At 41.7% G+C, this 21698-nt stretch overlaps 1 protein-coding gene and 1 long non-coding RNA gene across 3 annotated transcripts in view; one reads left to right on the plus strand and one right to left on the minus strand.

Annotated features, from left to right (window-relative positions):
* Positions 1-21698, plus strand: part of LOC113251748 (cytochrome P450 2C21) — a 76647-nt gene that overhangs the window by 47368 nt on the left and 7581 nt on the right. For both annotated transcript variants that reach the window (XM_048218835.2, XM_057308853.1), the window contains exons 10-13: positions 391-567; positions 1480-1621; positions 4958-5145; positions 9950-10091. In XM_048218835.2, coding sequence (XP_048074792.2) covers positions 391-567; positions 1480-1621; positions 4958-5145; positions 9950-10091 — 649 coding nt within the window. The remainder of the gene's footprint in view (positions 1-390; positions 568-1479; positions 1622-4957; positions 5146-9949; positions 10092-21698) is intronic.
* Positions 1393-21698, minus strand: part of LOC130543084 (uncharacterized) — a 32549-nt gene continuing 12243 nt past the window's right edge. Inside the window, exon 3 of the long non-coding RNA XR_008958116.1 lies at positions 1393-1700. This is a non-coding gene — a long non-coding RNA (uncharacterized LOC130543084). The remainder of the gene's footprint in view (positions 1701-21698) is intronic.

Here is a 21698-nt window from a genome sequence, read left to right on the forward strand (position 1 = left end):
TTTTAGGTGACTCTGTAGAAAAACGTTTAGTCAAACTGGGATGAACACTGTGTTCTAGCTCTTACTACACTGATGTCTTAGAATGGTTGACTGACTTTTCTGAACGACAATACTCTCCTTTGGGAACAAAGATGGTAAGCTCCTGGATTCCTTCACAGAGGTATGTCTAGGAAATAAATTTAAATGGTTTTGGAATTCCTTTGAGACTTGTGCATACTGTAACTCCAGACATCTTGTCAGTTCCCTCTCCTTCAAATTCCAAGTGTGTTCTGGAGCAGGAAGCATGCCTTACTCACCTTATCTACTCAGCGTATAACTAGGAGTCTGATACATAACATGGGCCCTTAAACTTTGCTGAGTGAATTAATGAATGATTCTTTCCTCTTTCAGCTCTACAATGCTTTCCCTCTTTTAATACATTACCTTCCAGGAAGTCATCATGTGTTATTTAAAAATATTGCTAACCAATTTAAGTTTATTATGGAAAAAATAAAAGAACACCAAGAATCCCTGGACTTCAATAACCCTCGGGACTTTATTGACTACTTCCTGATCAAAATAGAAAAGGTATAATGTGACACTTTAGCTTGTGGGTGGTGTGATTCACAGATTAGCTTTCTCTTCCCAGTGACACTGGGTATTTAAAACAAATGGTCCTTCCTAAAGATGTATTAATTGCTTGTCTAACCTCTTGTTTGTGCAAACCACATTGGGTATCTTGAGATATTTCTAAATTCTCACTGAAAATGACTTTACAGGTTTTACATTTATTGTGTTAAAGCTGGTTCTTTATTTGGGGGCAGATTGAAATATACACTCACACATATTCAAGATTAATGATACACAACATATCATCCTTCATGAAATAAGATCAGAAATGGGATGATGTAACAAATGAGGTAACACAGGAATGGACAGGAGTCTACAAAGGCCTACTTTTGGAAAGGCACTAGGAAATCTTCACAGATGAGGTAGGTTTCAAAGAAACCGTAGCTTTGACCAACAGAGACAACAAAGTAGGCTTAGGGAATGAGAAGTGCAGTGATCAAGTGGGTGGAATTTTCAGACAGGTGATCTTGATTGTAATTGAGGAACTGTCATAGGTGTAATGACTGATCAGTTGGGGAAAGTGATGCATTTTGGGGGGTGGGTGGTTCTGGAAGTTTGAATGAGAAAGTTAGACATTATAAAATAGGTAATAGATGCTAGAATTGATAGTAGCAGTGAGGACAATAAAAATTATGTTTCAAAGAAATATTAGAGCAACTGATTGACTCTAAGGGACAAGAAAGTGAAGAATCAGAAAGGACTTGTTGCAAGTTTATAACTCTGATTATATTTTAACTGTTGGACAGAACCCTAGCAGCTATCTAACTTGACCTTCAGCTGTAGCGCTCACACCAAATAACAGTGTCATATTGAGTTAATTACTTCTGAGACTCTCTTATTTATCAAGTAATTGTAACACATCATTTCTAGGAAAAACACAATAAACAGTCTGAATTTACCATGGACAACTTGGTCGTTACCATATGGGACGTGTTTAGCGCAGGAACAGAGACAACGAGCACCACCCTGAGATATGGACTCCTGTTGTTGCTGAAGTACCCAGAGGTCACAGGTATGGTCGCAGGTGTTGGGCAGGGTGCAATTCCAGGTAGAAATGGATGGGTGACACTGACAGCTATCCCACTCTTCACCTGCCCAGACAGTGCACAGAAAAAATTTCCATCATTCGTACATCTCCCCGTCATTGGATAAGTTAAATTCAAATTATAGTACAAAAAGATAATGAAATATTTAAACAGCAGCAGAGATTTGAAGGGCAGAGCTCACTGTTTCCCCTGCTGTGGTGGAATGTTCCTGATCTGCGTTGGGACAGATGCAATAAGCAGAACTGTCTTAGGATCTAGAAGAATCAGCCTTCTGCTTCTCTAAATGGGTATCACTTGATATGCCTTCAATGTCCAGATAAATATATTTATGTCAGAATATATTTCTACTCAAATGTATTTGCAGTGTGAGGATTGGCTCAACAGAAATGACAGTCTTTCTTTATCAAAAAGACTCAGTCCCTAAGGAAAAAAGTTATATACAAATAACATTCTTTTCAAATATACTCATCTGGGCAAAGAAACTCCTCTTCACAAATATAATTTCTCTTGCAAATGCAACCTTTCCACTTTTCTCCTCTTTTTTTCTTGCATGCTCACCGAAGAGGGTATTTCCCTCACTACTGTATCATGTTCTGTGCTTTGGCACATTGAGACACTTTTTTTTTTTTAATATGACAGTTCTTATTTATTTATTTATTTATTTGACAGAGATAGAGACAGCCAGCGAGAGAGGGAACACAAGCAGGGGGAGTGGGAGAGGAAGAAGCAGGCTCATAGTGGAGGAGCCCGATGTGGGGCTCGATCCCATAACACCGGGATCACGCCCTGAGCCGAAGGCAGACGCTTAACCGCTGTGCCACCCAGGCGCCCCTGAGACACTTTTAATACAATTAAATCTCAGGAGGCTTATCTCCATGATGTCACCACCAGATTATTCTCCTTTGTTTAAGGTCCTCCTGTCCTCCCAGTCTAAGTAACAAGTGCTTTCCCAGTGGTGAGATCTAGAAGAACAGCTTCGAAATTCCTCTGCTATCACACATTGTGGGATCTAATGGCACTGTGTTTCCTTCACGTGACACATTCTTTCAGCCAAATAACTTCCCTCTGGTTAGACCTATGTTGATTACGACTACGAATACTGTAGGACATTTTTCTCCAGACCAGTAAATCTGTGTACATGGCAAAAGTCTTTTTTGTGTCCTCGTTTCCCCATTGCTTCCATGTTCATTTTTTCTTGCATCATATCCATTTATATTTTCCTTTTCTTTCTTCCCATTTTCATTCCTTACTGCGCCATTCTCTAAGCATTCTGATTTTATAAGTCAGTTCCTAACCACTTTACATAATCCCTCTCTTCTAGATAAAAATCCAGCTTCTCAACCTGAGAAGGTGAAGTTTAAAACTTCTCTAAAATTCTTAAGTCTTCCTGATAGCCATCAAACCACAGAGTTATCACATGCTCCACTAACAAAGACATATTCTTCAGGTAGTGGATCCACACCATTTGACTAGCAACATGGTACTAGAGAAAATGGGTTATAGACTAACTACAGTGGCTTCAGATTCTGACTTTACTAGTAAGTAGCTTTGTGACCTCAAACTCATGACTACCTCTGCATATCTTTCTTGGTCCCTCATCTGTTTAGGAGAGATGCCACTTCTTAACATTCACAGAATCTTTCCCTCATAGGAGTAAGTTAATAAATGTTTGTTTTGGGGTGCCTGGTGGCTCAGTCATTAAGCATCTTGCTTCGGCTCAGGGTGTGATCCCAGGGTCCTGGGATCGAGCCCCGCATCGGGCTCCCTGCTCTGCTGGGAGCCTGCTTCTTCCTCTCCCACTCCCCCTGCTTGTGTTCCCTCTCTTCCTGGCTGTCACTCTCTATCAAATAAATAAATAAATAAAATCTTTTTAAAATAAATAAATAAATAAATAAATAATAAATGAATGTTTGTTTTAACTAATGAATAGTCCTACCAAAACTGGACATTATTAACATGATACATTTTGCAAATAAAGGAAAAATATAATTCACTAACACAAATTACTCTCAGTGATCTTATTCGGTTGCTAAGATTGTGGATTTGGGAATAAGAAAAACCACTTAACACCTGGGCGTCCTTAAGAAGCATGAGAGACTATGGGCTCTGAGAAACAAACTGAGGGCTTCAGAGGGGTGGGAGGTGGGGGAATGGGATAGGCTGGTGATGGGTATTAAGGAGGGCACGTATTGCATGGTGCACTGGGTGTTATAAGCAACTAATGAATCATGGAAATTTACATCAAAAAATAAAAAAAATACATAAAAGAAAAAGCAAAATTTTAAAAAAAGAAAAAAAAGGAAATATATTTGCTTTTATGGACCTGTTTCCTCATTTTTAAGGCACATAAAATAAGACCCAAGACATACAACTTTTTGAGGAATTATAAAGTAGTGTAATACATTGTACAGCATGCCTGTCATGTTTTGCATTCTAAATAAATGTTAACTTCTAGATCCTATGTGCCAGTCAAACATCTTATTCAGTTCTATTTATTAAGTATTTTTTGCACTGGGTGGTTCTTACCCTCTTGGAACGTATTTTTGTTTAAAAGATTGTATTTTTTTGAGAGAGAGAGCAACACACAGAGAGGGCATAAGGGGGGGGGGGGTGACGGGCAGAGGGAGAAGCAGGCTCTCCGCTGAGAAGTGAGTCACATGTGGGGTTCAATCCCCAAACTCCGGGAACATCACCTGAGCCCAAAGCAGACACTTAACAGACTGAGCCACACAGGCACCCGGAACTTACATATTTAAAACAAAAACTGGAATACCCAAAGTGGTCAAACAGCATGGTCTGTAGTGAGCTTTAAAGACCCCAGATCCCTGAATTTATCAAACAGAGTACACAAAAGAGAGAATCAGAGTTGAATTTCATGGTACAATTATGCATTATATGTACAAATATTTAAGTCTCTAATGAGATTCCAATTTGATTAAGAAACAAATTTCTATTTTTTTCTCTCTTTCCCTATGGAAGTGGCCATATGTGATTTTCCCCTCCCCAATCTCCTTCCACAATGTAACCATGATTAAGATGAAATCAAGGGGCACATGGGTGGCTCACTCAGTTAAGCGCCCGACTCTTGGTTTCCGCTCAGGTCATGATCTTAGGGTTGTGAGATTGGGTCTCCCATCCAGCTCTGCGCTGGATGTGGAATCAGCTTGGGGATCTCTCCTTCTCCCTCTGCTCCTCTGCCCCCCACTGTCTCTCTTTAAAATAAATAAAATCTTTCAACAACCACAACAAAGAGATCAAAAGAGTTTTCCATTTCACATAAATTCTGATTCCTGTCCTGCCAGCTAAAGCCCAGGAAGAGATTCACCGTGTGGTTGGCAGACATCGGAGCCCCTGCATGCAGGACAGGAGCCGCATGCCCTACACAGATGCTGTGCTACACGAGATCCAGAGATATATTGACCTTGTCCCCAACGGTATGCCCCATGCAGTGACTCAGGACATTAAGTTCAGAGAGTACTTCATTCCCAAGGTGAGAGATATTTCATCTCTACTGCTCATTAAGAATTTTTATTTTTTATTTTTATTTATACGATTTTTGTTTCAAGAGAGAGAGCAAGGGGGGAGGGACAGAGGGAGAAGGACAGACATTCTCAACCAGGCTCCACCCCCAGCCCAAGCCCACCCAGGGGCTCCATCTCATGACCCTGAGATCATGACCTGAGCCCAAATCAAGAGTTGGAGGCTTACCTCACTGAGCCACCTAGGTGTCCGCTCCTTAAGGATCCTAGGTTATCAAGCATCGCAGCAGTAGGATTATAGATCACCTAACCATCTACAGCTATGTCATAGTCACACCCCAAGCGTCTTGCCCTCTGACCACATGCTCCTTTCCTTTTACTTTCTTGATACAATTTTATAAATCAGAGTGCTTAGATTCCCACAGGATTTTCTTCATAGTATTCATCGCCAAGACTTCTTACGCCTATGTTTTCTTCTGGGATTTTTGTGGTTTTAGGTCTTATGTTCAATTATTTAATTCATTTTGAATTCATTTTTGTATCTGTTGTAATATAGTGTCGAGTTTTTCCAACACCATTTAATGAAGAGACTGTCTTTTCTTGATTGTGTATCTTTGTGCCTTTGTTAGAAATTAATTGGGCATCTATGCATGGGTTTATTCCTGGGCCCTCTATTCTGTTTCATTATCTGTCTGTTTTTATACCAATATCATGCTGTTTTAATGACTGTCCCTTTGTAATACAGCTTGAAATGAGGATGTGTGATGCCTCCAGCTGTGTTCTTTCTCAAGAGTTCTTTGGCTATTTAACATCTTTTGTCATTCTACACAAATTTTGGGATTGTTAGTTCCATTTCTGTGAAAATGCCATAGGAATCTTGATAGGGATTGCATTGAATCTATAGATGGCTTTGGGTGGTATAGACATTTTAACAATATCAATTTTCCCAAACCATGGAAACAGAATATCTTTGCATTTATTTTTTTTATATTTTTTAAAGATTTTATTTATTTATTCAACAGAGAGACAGCCAGAGAGAGAGGGAACACAAGCAGGGGGAGTGGAGGAGGAAGAAGCAGGCTCATAGCGGAGGAGCCTGATGTGGGGCTCGATCCCATAACGCCGGGATCACGCCCTGAGCCAAAGGCAGACGCTTAACCGCTGTGCCACCTGCATTTATTTTTTTTTTAAGATTTTTTATTTATTTATTTGACAGAGATAGACAGCCAGTGAGAGAGGGAACATAAGCAGGGGGAGTGGGAGAGGAAGAAGCAGGCTCCCAGCAGAGCAGGGAGCCTGATGTGGGGCTCGATCCCAGGACCCTGGGATCATGCCCTGAGCCGAAGCCAGACGCTTAATGACTGAGCTACCCAGGCGCCCCTGTTTTTAAGTAATTTTGACACCCAGAATGAGCCTTCAACTCACAACCCTGAGATCAAAAGTCACACACTCTACCAACTAATCCAGCAAGGCGCCCCAGGTTCATATGATCTTAATCTTCCGCAATTTTTTAATGCTTCTTTAGTACCCTAACATGTTATCTACCCTGAGGAATATTCCATCTGTGCTTGAGAAGAATGTGTACTCTGTTTCTTTCAGATGGACTGTTCTGTATCTCTTAAATACACAGACTCATACACTCATATGCTTTGAAGTTCTTATGTGATAATTCTAACATCTAGGATACTATGGGATCTGCTTCTGTTGATTATTGTTTTCTTTAACTCTGAGTCACATTTCCTTCTTTTTCACATATTTAATAATTAATCACATGCTTGGGTGCCTAGCTGGCTCAGTCAGTTGGAGCGTGCGACTCTTGATTTTAGGTTTGTGAGTCAAGCCTAGGTTGTGTGTGGAGCCCACTTAAAAAAGTAATTTATTATATGCTGAACATTTTGAATGATGACTTGTGGGGAATCTGATGATGCTGACTTCCCCTAAAGGGCATTGGCTTTTATTTTGGCAGGCAGGTAAATTCCTCACAAATGTTTTTCAGTCTGTGAGGCTTACTATAATTCATTCATTGTGAATTAGTTTCACTTTTGAATTTAGTCTTTGTGCGTGGCCCTCAGTCCAGTGTTGGTTCCTTAATCCAAAAATTTGCAAGTTTGAGGGTGACCAAAAAAAATCTGAGGTGCCGAGAAAGTCCTCTCCACCCTAGATGGGTTAGAACCTCAACTTCTCTCTCACTGCACAACATCTGATATCCACCTTCGGTTCTTAAGCAGTCATACTCTGATAGGCTCCACTGAGTTTCCTCCTGTATATGTGTCACCCAACCCGTAACCATGGACTTCTAGGGAATAGTTTGTATACTTTTGAGATCCTCTCTATTTATAGATTCCTCCTGCCCTGTATCCTTCCTCATGAATTCTAGAAGCCAATTTTTTAAAATCTTTGTCTTCTTAGATCAAAAGGAGTAGTGCTTTGCTTGGCCTTCACCTCCCTGAACTCTAGGAGGAAAGTGATGTCAGGGAGAAATTCAGAGTGGTTGTAGGCCCTACCTAATTTCTCTTTAGTAAACTATCACAATCCTGGATTGTATCTTGTTCAATGTTGGAAAGCAGTTCCTTCTTTTTTTCTGGATTTCTATTCATGGTAGTTGTGAGGACAACTCCAAACCAGTTACTCTGTTATAGTTTGAAGTAGATGGTCCCTTGAGCCAGAAGTGTTTTGTCACTAACTTTATATGGAAGTCTATTGTAGGGCTGACCATACTATCTTCCTGTACTTCATAGTCAGAGCATGTCTCTAAGTCCACCCAGGGCAGAAAATAAATCACAAGAGTAGCTGTGCTCTAGGGAAGAGCCTCAGTAAAGACTGAAACATCAGGGACTTCTGGGTGGCTCAGTTGGTTAAGTGTCTGCCTTCACCTTGGGTCATGAACCTGGGGTCCTGAGATCCAGTTCCACATCAGGCTCCCTGCTCAGTGGGGAGTCTGCATCTCCCTCTCCCACTGCTCTCAAATAAATAAATAAAATCTTAAGAAAAAAACCACGGAAATATCAGTCTTTCATTTGTCTACATGCAATTGACAGTCTATGCATTTGATCCATGACCTTTCTGCAGTGAGAACGCCATTGTGTATTTGGGAAGGCCAGACAATATACTAGAAAAAATCCAGACAGATTTTCATTTGAATTTTGTCTCTGCTATGTAATAAATGTATGACCTTTATTAAGAACCCAAGACTGTGAATGTAGTCCTTCTCATAACAGTAACAAATTTCTCTTTATTGAGCATTTAGTGTGGTTATCATTATTGTTATTGTTTTTATATAGAGAGAGAGCAAGTGAGTAGGGGAGAAGGGGCACAGTGGGAGAGAATTTTTTAAGGATTTTATTTATGTATTTATTTATTTAGAGAGAGCATGTGAGCAGTGGGAGGGGCAGAGGGAGAGGGAGAGAGAGAATCTCAAGCAGACTCCATGCTGAGCATGGAGCCCGATGTCGAGCTTGATCTCACAACCTGCAGATCATGACCTGAGCCAAAATCCAGAGTCAGATGACCAACTGAGCCACCCAGGCACCTCTAGCATGTGGTAATTTTCATGCAAAAGTATTACATGTATTATCTCATTTTACATTTGCAAGGAACTAGTGCAGATGTATCCTCTACATTTTGCTAGTAATGAACATGAGTCATGGAAATGTTAAAGAACTAACCTATGATCACTGAGCTTAATTCAATAGAAAGATTCCACTGCTTTTGAAAACTAAACCTCAAATCATTATGTTACACTGCATCTGTGAGTTTAAGAAAAATGTAATAGAGGGGCACCTGAGTGGCTCAGTCATTAAGCGTCTGCCTTCTGCTCAGGTCGTAGTCTCAGCGTTCTGGGATTGAGCCCCGGCATCAAACTCCGTGCTCAGCGGGAGGCCTGCTTCTCCCTCTCCCACTCCCCCTGCTTGTGTTCCCTCTCTTGCTGCCTCTTTTCTTGTCAAATAACTAAATAAAATATTTTAAAAATATATTAAAAAAAAAACCGTACTAGAAACCAGGAATGTTCTCTCATTTCCATAAGAAATTGCAACAATTCAATTGAAAGAACACAACAGCAGGAGGGGATACTTCCCATCTTTTTAAAAAAATTTTTAAGTATCTCAGAGTCCGCAGTCTCTCATGCTTCATTCCCCCTTCTGAGAAACAAACTGAGGGCTTCAGAGGGGAGGGGGGTGGAGGAATGGGATAGACTGGTGATGGGTAGTAAGGAGGGCACGTATTGCATGGTGCACTGGGTGTTATACGCAACTAATGAATCGTCAAACTTTACATTAAAAAAATTAAAAATTAAAATTTTTTCTAAGTAAGGTCTACATCCAATGTGGGGCTTGAAGCCACGACCCTGGGACCAAGAGTCATGAGCTCTTTGATTGAGCCAGCCAGGCGCCACTCAGTTTGTCATCTTGATGGGAAGGTGAAAGGTTTTCAAGAATATGGCCACTCAGGTAGAGCTCTGAAGACCTCATACTCGGCTCCAAAGAAAATGACCTGGATTTTCAGTAGCATCAGCTCTTTTAGACAATACTGCAATTACTTTGTCAAGAACAATGCACTCCAGGGAGTTCCCTTAATTTTCTGAAAAGCAAATGCTAATATCGGGCTACAAACTGAAGAGAATGACTTGGGAGTCACTTAACAGTGCCTTGGACTGCCATTATAGGATTTAAAAGCTCTTAGGGTTGGTCATTCGTTTGTTCTGTGATATGGAGTAAATAACGTTTTTTGTGCCTGTCTCCTCATCTAGACAACAAAAGGATTTCAAGCTCCATGACTTTCATTATTGTCCAGTTTACCCGTTTTCCTTCATTTCAGGGCACAACCATATTAGTATCTCTGACTTCTGTCCTGCATGATGACAAAGAGTTTCCCAACCCAGATCGCTTTGATCCCGGCCACTTCCTGGATGAAAATGGCAACTTTAAGAAGAGTGACTACTTCATGCCCTTCTCAGCAGGCAAGCAAGCTTCATTATTATCTCTACATCAGGGGTCAGTGAGAGGAGGAAGGGCTTTGTATGGAGGCTACTCAGGGCGGAAAAGATTGTCATTTTTATGAGGCCAGAGGCATCACTCCCAAAGCCCAGGTTATTTCTCGTTTGATTGGAGGGCTCCCTTGCCAAGATTGGCCCTGGAACCCACCACTGAGATTCCAAAGAAGGGGCAGAGGGTAGAGTAGATAAATAGAGGGTAAGGGAAATTTGAGTTATCTCCCTTCAATTTGTCAGGGTCCTGGGAGGAAACATGTGGCATACTCAACAAGTCATTCCAGGATGACTGGAATCTAGATAACATTTGAATTTTCCAGTCTGTCAGGGGACCAGTGATTAGTTAGTAAGCTTGTGGCTAATTTTTAAGTATTTGATGATGAGACTATTTCCAGAGGTGTGGGCAGGATTCAGGAGTGATAAAGCACTCAGGGACTAGCATCAGCAGGAAGATGTTCCCATCGTAGGGCTGAAGGGATGAGGGAAGGAGGGAGTTACTGGAACCCAAATAGAACTTTAGGAAAGAGAGAGTGGCTGCCTCAACAGGAGATGTGTCTGTAGCAGAGGCATACAGCCACTGTCTAAACTATAGCCTGGCAGGGTGGGATGGAGGGAATAAACACTCTGACCTTGTCAATAGCTAATACTCTGAATTTATTCAGAACCCAGAAGGGAACGAACTTCTAGGTTTATGCAGTCCATAGAAATCTGAACACAGAGTAGGCATAGAAGACAAACACAAAATGGAGCTGGAAGGAGGGAGAAATGGACAGTATTCAGCACATTCCAAAGGAGAAACGGGGAAGAGAGGAGGGCAAAGGGCCTTTCCCGTAGAAGTAATTGAAACAGAGACAAAAATAGGAGATTTGCTTCCAGTTGAATATATAAGAAACCTAAGTATCAAGCAGCCCTTGCTATTGTGGCCTCAAGATTATGTGCCATGCCCAGAAATGATCTCAAAGCAAGATACTATTCTAAAAATCCTTATCTTTCCTTCTATACGTCGGGCCCATTACTGAATAATGAGACTCCTTGAGATTTCTATTCAAGTCACAGGGCTTATGGACCTGCTCTGCCCTGACACTGTGGGTATCATTACAAGATCGGAAGCCTTACCTTCAGAGCTTAGGTTCCAGGATGTGAGACAGATGAATCAGTATAATTTCATCTGAAATGTGCTGTCATAGAAGCATTAACAAGCGTTATAGAAAACAGATAAAGAAGTGATACTCTCAGCACATCAAAGAAGTTTGCATAGAAGAAATAACATCTGAGCTGGATCTAGAAGGGTGTGGAAAATATCAACAGGCAGAACAGAGAGGAAGGCTATTTCAGTTGGAGGAATGACTGGAATCCAGACAACATTTGAAATTGCCAGTCTGTTTGGGGATCAGTGATTAGTTAGTAGGCTTGTGGCAAATTTGTACTATTTCTTTTTTTCCTCCCCCTTAGTTCAGGATGACATACATACATCATTTTGTCTGACTGTCTTTGAAATTTCTAGGTCTATGTGGATTCTCCATACATAGGAAATTGAATTCTATTTCCTTCTGTTAATTTGTCTCATGTCAATGTGATTCTTAGTCCAGCTACAAGGACCTTGAAGGGGACAGGAAATTCTTGCTCCCCGACACGGTGTGTCAGGTGGACACCTTAACTCGCTGGACACTGCTCGCCCCACACAGTGCTATAGCTGAGAGATCCTTAGGACATCTGACAGCGGGCACACAGTAAGATTTCCTACCATGTCAGTCTTTCAGAATCTCTGTCTGTAGAGTCTAATGGAGCGGGAATGGGGAGAATCCTTTTTCTCTCTTTCTGAATTTAGATTAGCAGGAGAAAATACTTGTGGAACTGCTTCCTTGGGCTTGGCGACTCTTGGTATATTTGGGAGGGTCCTCTCTGCTTGCATTTCTGTTTCCTCCCAGAGAGGGTCTTTGTTTTCCTTTGTGTCCTTTATGTCATTTGTCATACAAACTTTGCTGTAGGTTAATCGACACGTGAGGGAAGGCTGTTGCTTAAGGACATCTTGGAAGCCAGAGTTGCAAAACTGGCAGACACCGATAGGACACTTCAAAGCCATTAGAGCTGAGGCACTCAGTGAAGCATATGACTCCCGATCTCGGGGTTGTGGGTTTGAGCCCCATGTTGGTTGTACAGATTGCTTAAAAAATAAAAACTTAGGGGAGGGAGTTAAGATGGCGGAGGAGTAGGGGACCCCTTTTTCAGCCAGTCCCCTGAGTCTAGTTGAATAGGTACCAGACCAGCCTGAACATCCACAGAATCAGCCTGAGACGCAGGAAGACGCATCTGGATCTCTACAAATGAACATCTCCAGCGCTGAGTATTGAGGTACAAAGAGGGGAGCCATAAAACCGCGCACAGATATCGGAAGATAAACGGAAGGGGGAGGGAGCCGCCGCGTTTGGGCGCCGGGAAGCGGCAGCCACCTGCACGGGGGAGCGGGCGGGCTCGTGGACGGCATCCGCGAGAGAGAGCGGACTGAGACCGTGAGCCGTGAACCGTACCACCAGGCATCTCCCGGAACACCGGAATCCCGGTGTGCTCGCTGGAAACAGACTGAGACCGGGAGCTCCCGGAGCGTGCACAGGGCGGCTGGCAGCTGGCGGGCCACCTGCACGGGGGAGCGGGCGGACTCGCAGTCGGCACCCCCGAAACAGCAGACTGAGACCCTGAACCGGGTGCGCGCACCACCAGGCTTCTCACGGAACTCCGGAATCGCGGTGTGCTCACCGGGCATAGACTGAGACCGGGAGACCCGGGAGCGCGCGGGGCGGCTGGCGGTGTTAGAAACACAAAGGACAGAGACGCGCCGGCCCTGGAAGTGAGGGCAGGGACGCCGGGTGTGGGGCGCACATCCCGGGATGCTGCAGGGTTGAGCAGCACCAACAGAAACAGAGTTAAAGTGGCCAGAACATCAGTGGAGAACGGGCCGCAATCCCTCTGTTCTGTGACAATGCAGCCTCTGCTGCTCTGACTCTCAGAAGAGGCATAGCCGGCCGCCAGGGAAAGCCGCCAGAGAACAAAAGCCTGGAAATACCGGCTCAGGGAGTGCCCATCCCCATCCCCCCTCGCAGGGGCACGGAGACTCTACCCAAACAGGGTTGCCTGAATATCAGTGAGGCAGGCCCCTCCCCCAGAACACAGAAGGCAGGCTGAAAAATCAAGAAGCCCATAACCGGGGGCGCCTGGGTGGCGCAGTCATTGAGCGCCTGTCTCCGGCTTAGGGCGTGATCCCGGCATTCCGGAAAGGAGTCCATCATTGGGCTCCTCTGATGGGAGCCTGCTTCTTCCTCTCCCACTCCCGGCTGCTTCTGTTCCCGTTCTTGCTGACTGTCTCTCTCTCTCAGATAAATAAATAAATAAAATCTTTAAAGAAGAAGCCCACATCCCTAAGATCCCTATAAAACAAGGGGCACGGCCTGGGACCCAGTCAATAATTTGGGCTCTGGAAACCCCGCAACCTCTCCTCATCAGAATGACAAGAAGGAGAAGCCCCCCCCAGCAAAGAAAAGACAGTGAGTCTGTGGCCTCTGCCAGAGAAATAATGGATATGGATGTAACCAAATTATCAGAAATGTAATTCAGAGTAACGATGGTCAAAATGATGAGTAGAATTGAAAAAACTATTAACGAAAAGGTTACTGAGAATATAGAATCCCTAAGGACAGAAATGAGAGCGAATTTGACAGAAATTAAAAATTCTATGAGCCAAATGCAGGCAAAACTAGAGGCTCTGACGGCCAAGGTCACCGAAGCAGAGGAACGGGTTATTGAATTGGAGGATGGGTTAATAGAGGAAAAAATGAAAATAGAAAATGGTCTTAAAAAAATCCACGCCCACGAATGTAGGTTACAGGAGATTACTGACTCAATGAAACGATCCAATGTTAGAATCATCGGCATCCCCGAGGGGGTGGAGAAAAACAGAGGTCTAGAAGAGATATTTGAACAAATTGTAGCTGAAAACTTCCCTAATCTAGCAAGGGAAACAAACATTCATGTCCAAGAGGCAGAGAGGACCCCTCCCAAGCTCAACCATGACAAACCTACGCCACGTCATGTCATAGTGCATGTTGCAAATATTAGATCCAAGGATACAGTATTGAAAGCGGCCAGGGCAAAGAAATTTCTCACGTACCAAGGCAAAGGCATCAGAATTACGTCAGACCTGTCTACACAGACCTGGAATGAGAGAAAGGGTTGGGGGAGCATATTTAAAGCTCTTTCAGAGAAAAACATGCAGCCAAGGATCCTTTATCCAGCAAGGCTGTCATTCAGAATTGATGGAGAAATAAAGACATTTCAGAATCGCCAGTCACTAACCAATTTTGTAACCACGAAACCAGCCCTACAGGAGATATTACGGGGGGTTCTATAAAAGTAAAAAGGCCCCAAGAGTGATACAGAACAGAAAGTCACAGCCAATACAAACAAAGACTTTACTGGCAACATGGCATCATTAAAATCATATCTCTCAGTACTCAGGCTTAATATTAATGGCTTAAATTCTCCCATAAAACACCACAGGGTTGCAGATTGGATAAAAAGAAATGAGCCATCCATTTGCCGTCTACAAGAGACTCATTTCGAACCCAAAGATGCATTCAGACTGAGAGTAAGGGGATGGAGTACCATCTTTCACACAAATGGACCTCAGAAGAAAGCTGGGGTAGCAATTCTCATATCAGATAAACTGGATTTTAAACTACAGACTATAGTTAGAGACGCAGAAGGGCACTATATTATTCTTAAAGGAAGTATTCAACAAGTGGATATGACAATTATAAATATATATGCCCCCAACAGGGGAGCAGCAAGAGACACAAGCCAACTCTTAACCAGAATAAAGAGACATATAGATAAAAATATATTAATAGTAGGGGACCTCAACACTCCACTCTCAGAAATAGACAGAACACCCTGGCAAAAACTAAGCAAAGAATCAAAGGCTTTGAATGCCATACTCGACAAGTTGGACCTCTTAGATATATATAGAACACTACACCCCAGAACCAAAGAATACTCATTCTATTCTAATGCCCATGGAACATTCTCAAGAATAGACCATGTTCTGGGACACAAAACAGGTCTCAGCCGATACCAAAAGATTGAAATTATCCCCTGCATATTCTCAGACCACAACGCTCTGAAATTGGAACTCGACCACAAGGAAAAATTTGGAAGAAACTCAAACACTTGGAGACTAAGAACCATCCTGCTCAGGAATGACTCGATAAACCAGGAAATCAAAAATCAAATTAAACAATTTATGGAGACCAATGAGAATGAAAATACAACAGTCCAAAACCTATGGGATACTGCAAAGGCGGTCCTAAGGGGGAAATACATAGCCATCCAAGCCTCACTCAAAAGAATAGAAAAATCTAAAATGCAGTTTTTATATTCTCACCTCAAGAAGCTGGAACAGCAACAGAGGGACAGGCCTAATCCATGCAAGAGGAAGCAGTTGACCAAAATTAGAGCTGAAATCAATCAAGCAGAAACCAGAAGTATAGTAGAGCAGATCAACAGGACTAGAAGCTGGTTCTTGGAGAGAATCAATAAAATTGACAGACCACTGGCAACACTTATCCAAAAGAAAAGAGAAAGGACCCAGATTATTAAAATTATGAATGAAAAAGGAGAGGTCACGATGAACACCATTGAAATTGGAAGGATTATTAGAAATTTTTATCAACAGCTATATGCCAATAAACTAAGCAATCTGGAAGAGATGGAATCCTTCCTGGAAACCTATAAACTACCAAGATTGAAACAGGAAGAAATTGATTTCTTAAACAGGCCAATTAATTATGAAGAAATCGAGTCAGTGATAAACAACCTCCCAAATAACAAAACTCCAGGCCCAGACGGTTTTCCTGGGGAATTCTACCAAACATTCAAAGAAGAAATAATACCTATTCTCCTAAAGCTATTTCAAAAAATAGAAACAGAAGGAAAGCTACCAAACTCATTCTATGAGGCCAATATTACCTTGATCCCCAAACCAGGCAAAGACCCCCTCAAAAAGGAGAATTACAGACCGATCTCCCTAATGAATATGGACACCAAAATCCTCAACAAGATACTTGCTAATAGAATCCTACAGTTCATTAAAAGGATTATCCATCACGATCAAGTGGGATTCATCCCTGGGATGCAAGCGTGGTTCAATATTCGCAAATCAATCAGCGTGATACATCATATCAACAAGAAAAGACTCAGGAACCATATGATCCTCTCAATCGATGCCGAAAAAGCATTTGACAAAATACAGCATCCTTTCCTGATTAAAACCCTTCAGAGTGTAGGAATAGAAGATTCATTTCTCAATATCATAAAAGCCATCTATGAAAATCCTACTGCAAATATTATTCTCAATGGGGAAAAGCTGGAAGCCTTTCCCTTAAGATCAGGAACACGACAAGGATGCCCACTCTCGCCACTATTATTCAACATAGTACTAGAAGTCCTTGCAACAGCAATCAGACAACAAAAAGGGATCAAAGGTATTCAAATCGGCAAAGAAGAAGTCAAACCGTCTCTCTTCGCAGATGACATGATACTCTATATGGAAAACCCAAAAGAAGCCACTCCCAAACTATTAAAAGTTATAGAGCAATTCAGTAACATGGCGGGATACAAAATCAATGCTCAGAAATCAGTTGCATTTCTGTACACGAATAACGAGAATGAAGAAAGAGAAATTAGGGAATCCATCCCATTTACAATAGCACCAAAAACCATACGTTACCTTGGAATTAACTTAACCAGAGACGTAAAGGACGTATATTCTAGAAACTATAAATCACTCTTAAAAGACATTGAGGAAGACATAAAAAGATGAAAAGATATTCCATGCTCATGGATCGGAAGAATTAACATAGTTAAAATGTCCATGCTACCCAGAGCAATCTACACTTTCAATGCTATCCCGATCAAAATACCAAGGACATTTTTCAAAGAACTGGAACAAACAGTCCTTAAATTTGTATGGAAACAGAAAAGGCCCCGAATCTCCAAGGAACTGTTGAAAAGGAAAAACAAAGCTGGGGGCATCACAATGCCGGATTTCGAGCTGTACTACAAAGCTGTGATCACAAAGACAGCATGGTACTGGCACAAAAACAGACACATAGACCAGTGGAACAGAATAGAGAGCCCAGAAATGGACCCTCGGCTCTTTGGGCAACTAATATTTGATAAAGCAGGAAAAAACATCCGGTGGGAAAAAGACAGTCTCTTCAATAAATGGTGCTGGGAAAATTGGACAGCTACATGCAAGAGAATGAAACTTGACCACTGTCTCACACCATACACAAAAATAAACTCCAAATGGATGAAAGACCTCGACGTGAGACAGGAATCCATCAAAATTCTAGAGGAGAACATAGGCAGCAACCTCTACGACATCGGCCAAAGCAACCTTTTTCAGGATACATCCCCAAAGGCAAGAGAAACAAAAGATAAAATGAATTTATGGGACTTCATCAAGATTAAAAGTTTCTGCACATCCAAGGAAACAGTCAGAAAAACTAAGAGGCAGCCCACGGAATGGGAGAAGATATTTGCAAATGACACTACAGATAAAGGACTGGTATCCAAGATCTACAAAGAACTTCTCAAACTCAATACACGAGAAACAAATAAACAAATCAAAAAATGGGCAGAAGATATGAACAGACACTTTTCCAATGAAGACATACAAATGGCTAACAGACACATGAAAAAATGTTCAAAATCATTAGCCATCAAGGAAATTCAAATCAAAACCACACTGAGATACCACCTTACGCCAGTTAGAATGGCAAAAATAGACAAGGCAAGAAACAACAATTGTTGGAGAGGATGTGGAGAAAGGGGATCCCTCCTACATTGTTGGTGGGAATGCAAGTTGGTACAGCCACTCTGGAAAACAGTGTGGAGGTCCCTTAAAAAGTTAAAAATTGAGCTACCCTATGATCCAGCCATTGCACTACTGGGTATTTACCCCAAAAATACAGACGTAGTGAAGAGAAGGGCCATATGCACCCCAATGTTCATAGCAGCAATGTCCACAATAGCTAAATCGTGGAAGGAGCCGAGATGCCCTTCAACAGATGACTGGATTAAGAAGTTGTGGTCCATATATACAATGGAATATTACTCAGCTATCAGAAAGAACGAGTTCTCAACATTTGCTACAACATGGACAGCACTGGAGGAGATAATGCTAAGTGAAATAAGTCAAGCAGAGAAAGACAACTATCATATGATTTCTCTCATCTATGGAACATAAGAACTAGGATGATCGGTAGGGGAAGAAAGGGATAAAGAAAGGGGGGGTAATCAGAAGGGGGAATGAAACATGAGAGACTATGGACTATGAGAAACAAACTGAGGACTTCAGAGGGGAGGGGGGTGGGGGAATGGGTAGGTCGGTGATGGGTAGTAAGGAGGGCACGTATTGCATGGTGCACTGGGTGTTATACACAACTAATGAATTATCGAGCCTTACATCGGAAACCGGGGATGTACTGTATGGTGACTAACATAATATAATAAAAAATCATTAAAAAAAAAAAAAAGAAAGAAAGAAAGAACGAGTTCTCAACATTTGCTACAACATGGACAGCACTGGAGGAGATAATGCTAAGTGAAATAAGTCAAGCAGAGAAAGACAACTATCATATGATTTCTCTCATCTATGGAACATAAGAACTAGGATGATCAGTAGGGGAAGAAAGGGATAAAGAAAGGGGGGGTAATCAGAAGGGGGAAGGAAACATGAGAGACTATGGACTATGAGAAACAAACTGAGGGCTACAGAGGGGAGGGGGGTGGGGGAATGGGATAGGCCGGTGATGGGTAGTAAGGAGGGCACATATTGCATGGTGCACTGGGTGTTATACACAACTAATGAATCATCGAGCCTTACATCGAAAACCGGGGATGTACTGTATGGTGACTAACATAATATAATAAACAATCATTATAAAAAAAAAAAAAAGAACACCCTGGCAAAAACTAAGCAAAGAATCAAAGGCTTTGAATGCCATACTCGATGAGTTGGACCTCATAGATATATATATAACACTACACCCCAGAACCAAAGAATACTCATTCTATTCTAATGCCCATGGAACATTCTCAAGAATAGACCATGTTCTGGGACACAAAACAGGTCTCAACTGATACCAAAAGATTGAAATTATCCCCTGCATATTCTCAGACCACAACGCTCTGAAATTGGAACTCAACCACAAGGAAAAATTTGGAAGAAACTCAAACACTTGGAGACTAAGAACCATCCTGCTCAGGAATGACTCGATAAACCAGGAAATCAAAAATCAAATTAAACAATTTATGGAGACCAATGAGAATGAAAATACAACAGTCCAAAACCTATGGGATACTGCAAAGGCAGTCCTAAGGGGGAAATACATAGCCATCCAAGCCTCACTCAAAAGAATAGAAAAATCTAAAATGCAGTTTTTATATTCTCACCTCAAGAAGCTGGAACAGCAACAGAGGGACAGGCCTAATCCACGCACGAGGAAGCAGTTGACCAAAATTAGAGCTGAAATCAATCAAGCAGAAACCAGAAGTATAGTAGAGCAGATCAACAGGACTAGAAGCTGGTTCTTTGAGAGAATCAATAAAATTGACAGACCACTGGCAACACTTATCCAAAAGAAAAGAGAAAGGACCCAGATTATTAAATAATGAATGGAAAAGGAGAGGTCACGAAGAACACCATTGAAATTGGAAGGATTATTAGAAATTTTTATCAACAGCTATATGCCAATAAACTAAGCAATCTGGAAGAGATGGAATCCTTCCTGGAAACCTATAAACTACCAAGATTGAAACAGGAAGAAATTGATTTCTTAAACAGGCCAATTAATTATGAAGAAATCGAGTCAGTGATAAACAACCTCCCAAATAACAAAACTCCAGGCCCAGACGGTTTTCCTGGGGAATTCTACCAAACATTCAAAGAAGAAATAATACCTATTCTCCTAAAGCTATTTCAAAAAATAGAAACAGAAGGAAAGCTACCAAACTCATTCTATGAGGCCAATATTACCTTGATCCCCAAACCAGGCAAAGACCCCCTCAAAAAGGAGAATTACAGACCGATCTCCCTAATGAATATGGACACCAAAATCCTCAACAAGATACTTGCTAATAGAATCCTACAGTTCATTAAAAGGATTATCCCTCACGATCAAGTGGGATTCATCCCTGGGATGCAAGCGTGGTTCAATATTCGCAAATCAATCAGCGTGATACATCATATCAACAAGAAAAGACTCAGGAACCATATGATCCTCTCAATCGATGCCGAAAAAGCATTTGAAAAAATACAGCATCCTTTCCTGATTAAAACCCTTCAGAGTGTAGGAATAGAAGATTCATTTCTCAATATCATAAAAGCCATCTATGAAAATCCTACTGCAAATATTATTCTCAATGGGGAAAAGCTGGAAGCCTTTCCCTTAAGATCAGGAGCACGACAAGGATGCCCACTCTCGCCACTATTATTCAACATAGTACTAGAAGTCCTTGCAACAGCAATCAGACAACAAAAAGGGATCAAAGGTATCCAAATCGGCAAAGAAGCAGTCAAACCGTCTCTCTTCGCAGATGACATGATACTCTATATGGAAAACCCAAAAGAAGCCACTCCCAAACTATTAAAAGTTATAGAGCAATTCAGTAACGTGGCGGGATACAAAATCAATGCTCAGAAATCAGTTGCATTTCTGTACACGAATAACGAGACCGAAGAAAGAGAAATTAGGGAATCCATCCCATTTACAATAGCACCAAAAACCATACGTTACCTTGGAATTAACTTAACCAGAGACGTAAGGACCTATATTCTAGAAACTATAAATCACTCTTGAAAGACATTGAGGAAGACATAAAAAGATGGAAAGATATTCCATGCTCATGGATCGGAAGAATTAACATAGTTAAAATGTCCATGCTACCCAGAGCAATCTACACTTTCAATGCTATCCCGATCAAAATACCAAGGACATTTTTCAAAGAACTGGAACAAATAGTCCTTAAATTTGTATGGAAACAGAAAAGGCCCCGAATCTCCAAGGAACTGTTGAAAAGGAAAAACAAAGCTGGGGGCATCACAATGCTGAATTTCGAGCTGTACTACAAAGCTGTAATCACAAAGACAGCATGGTACTGGCACAAAAACAGACACAGAGACCAATGGAACAGAATAGAGAACCCAGAAATGGACCCTCGGCTCTTTGGGCAACTAATATTTGATAAAGCAGGAAAAAACATCCGGTGGGAAAAAGACAGTCTCTTCAATAAATGGTGCTGGGAAAATTGGACAGCTACATGCAAAAGAATGAAACTTGACCACTCTCTCACACCATACACAAAAATAAACTCCAAATGGATGAAAGACCTCGATGTGAAACAGGAATCCATCAAAATTCTAGAGGAGAACATAGGCAGCAACCTCTACGACATCGGCCAAAGCAACCTTTTTCATGATACATCCCCAAAGGCAAGAGAAACAAAAGATAAAATGAATTT

This window comes from Ursus arctos, unplaced genomic scaffold (genome assembly GCF_023065955.2).
Source record: "Ursus arctos isolate Adak ecotype North America unplaced genomic scaffold, UrsArc2.0 scaffold_7, whole genome shotgun sequence".
Classification (NCBI taxonomy): Eukaryota; Metazoa; Chordata; class Mammalia; order Carnivora; family Ursidae; genus Ursus; species Ursus arctos.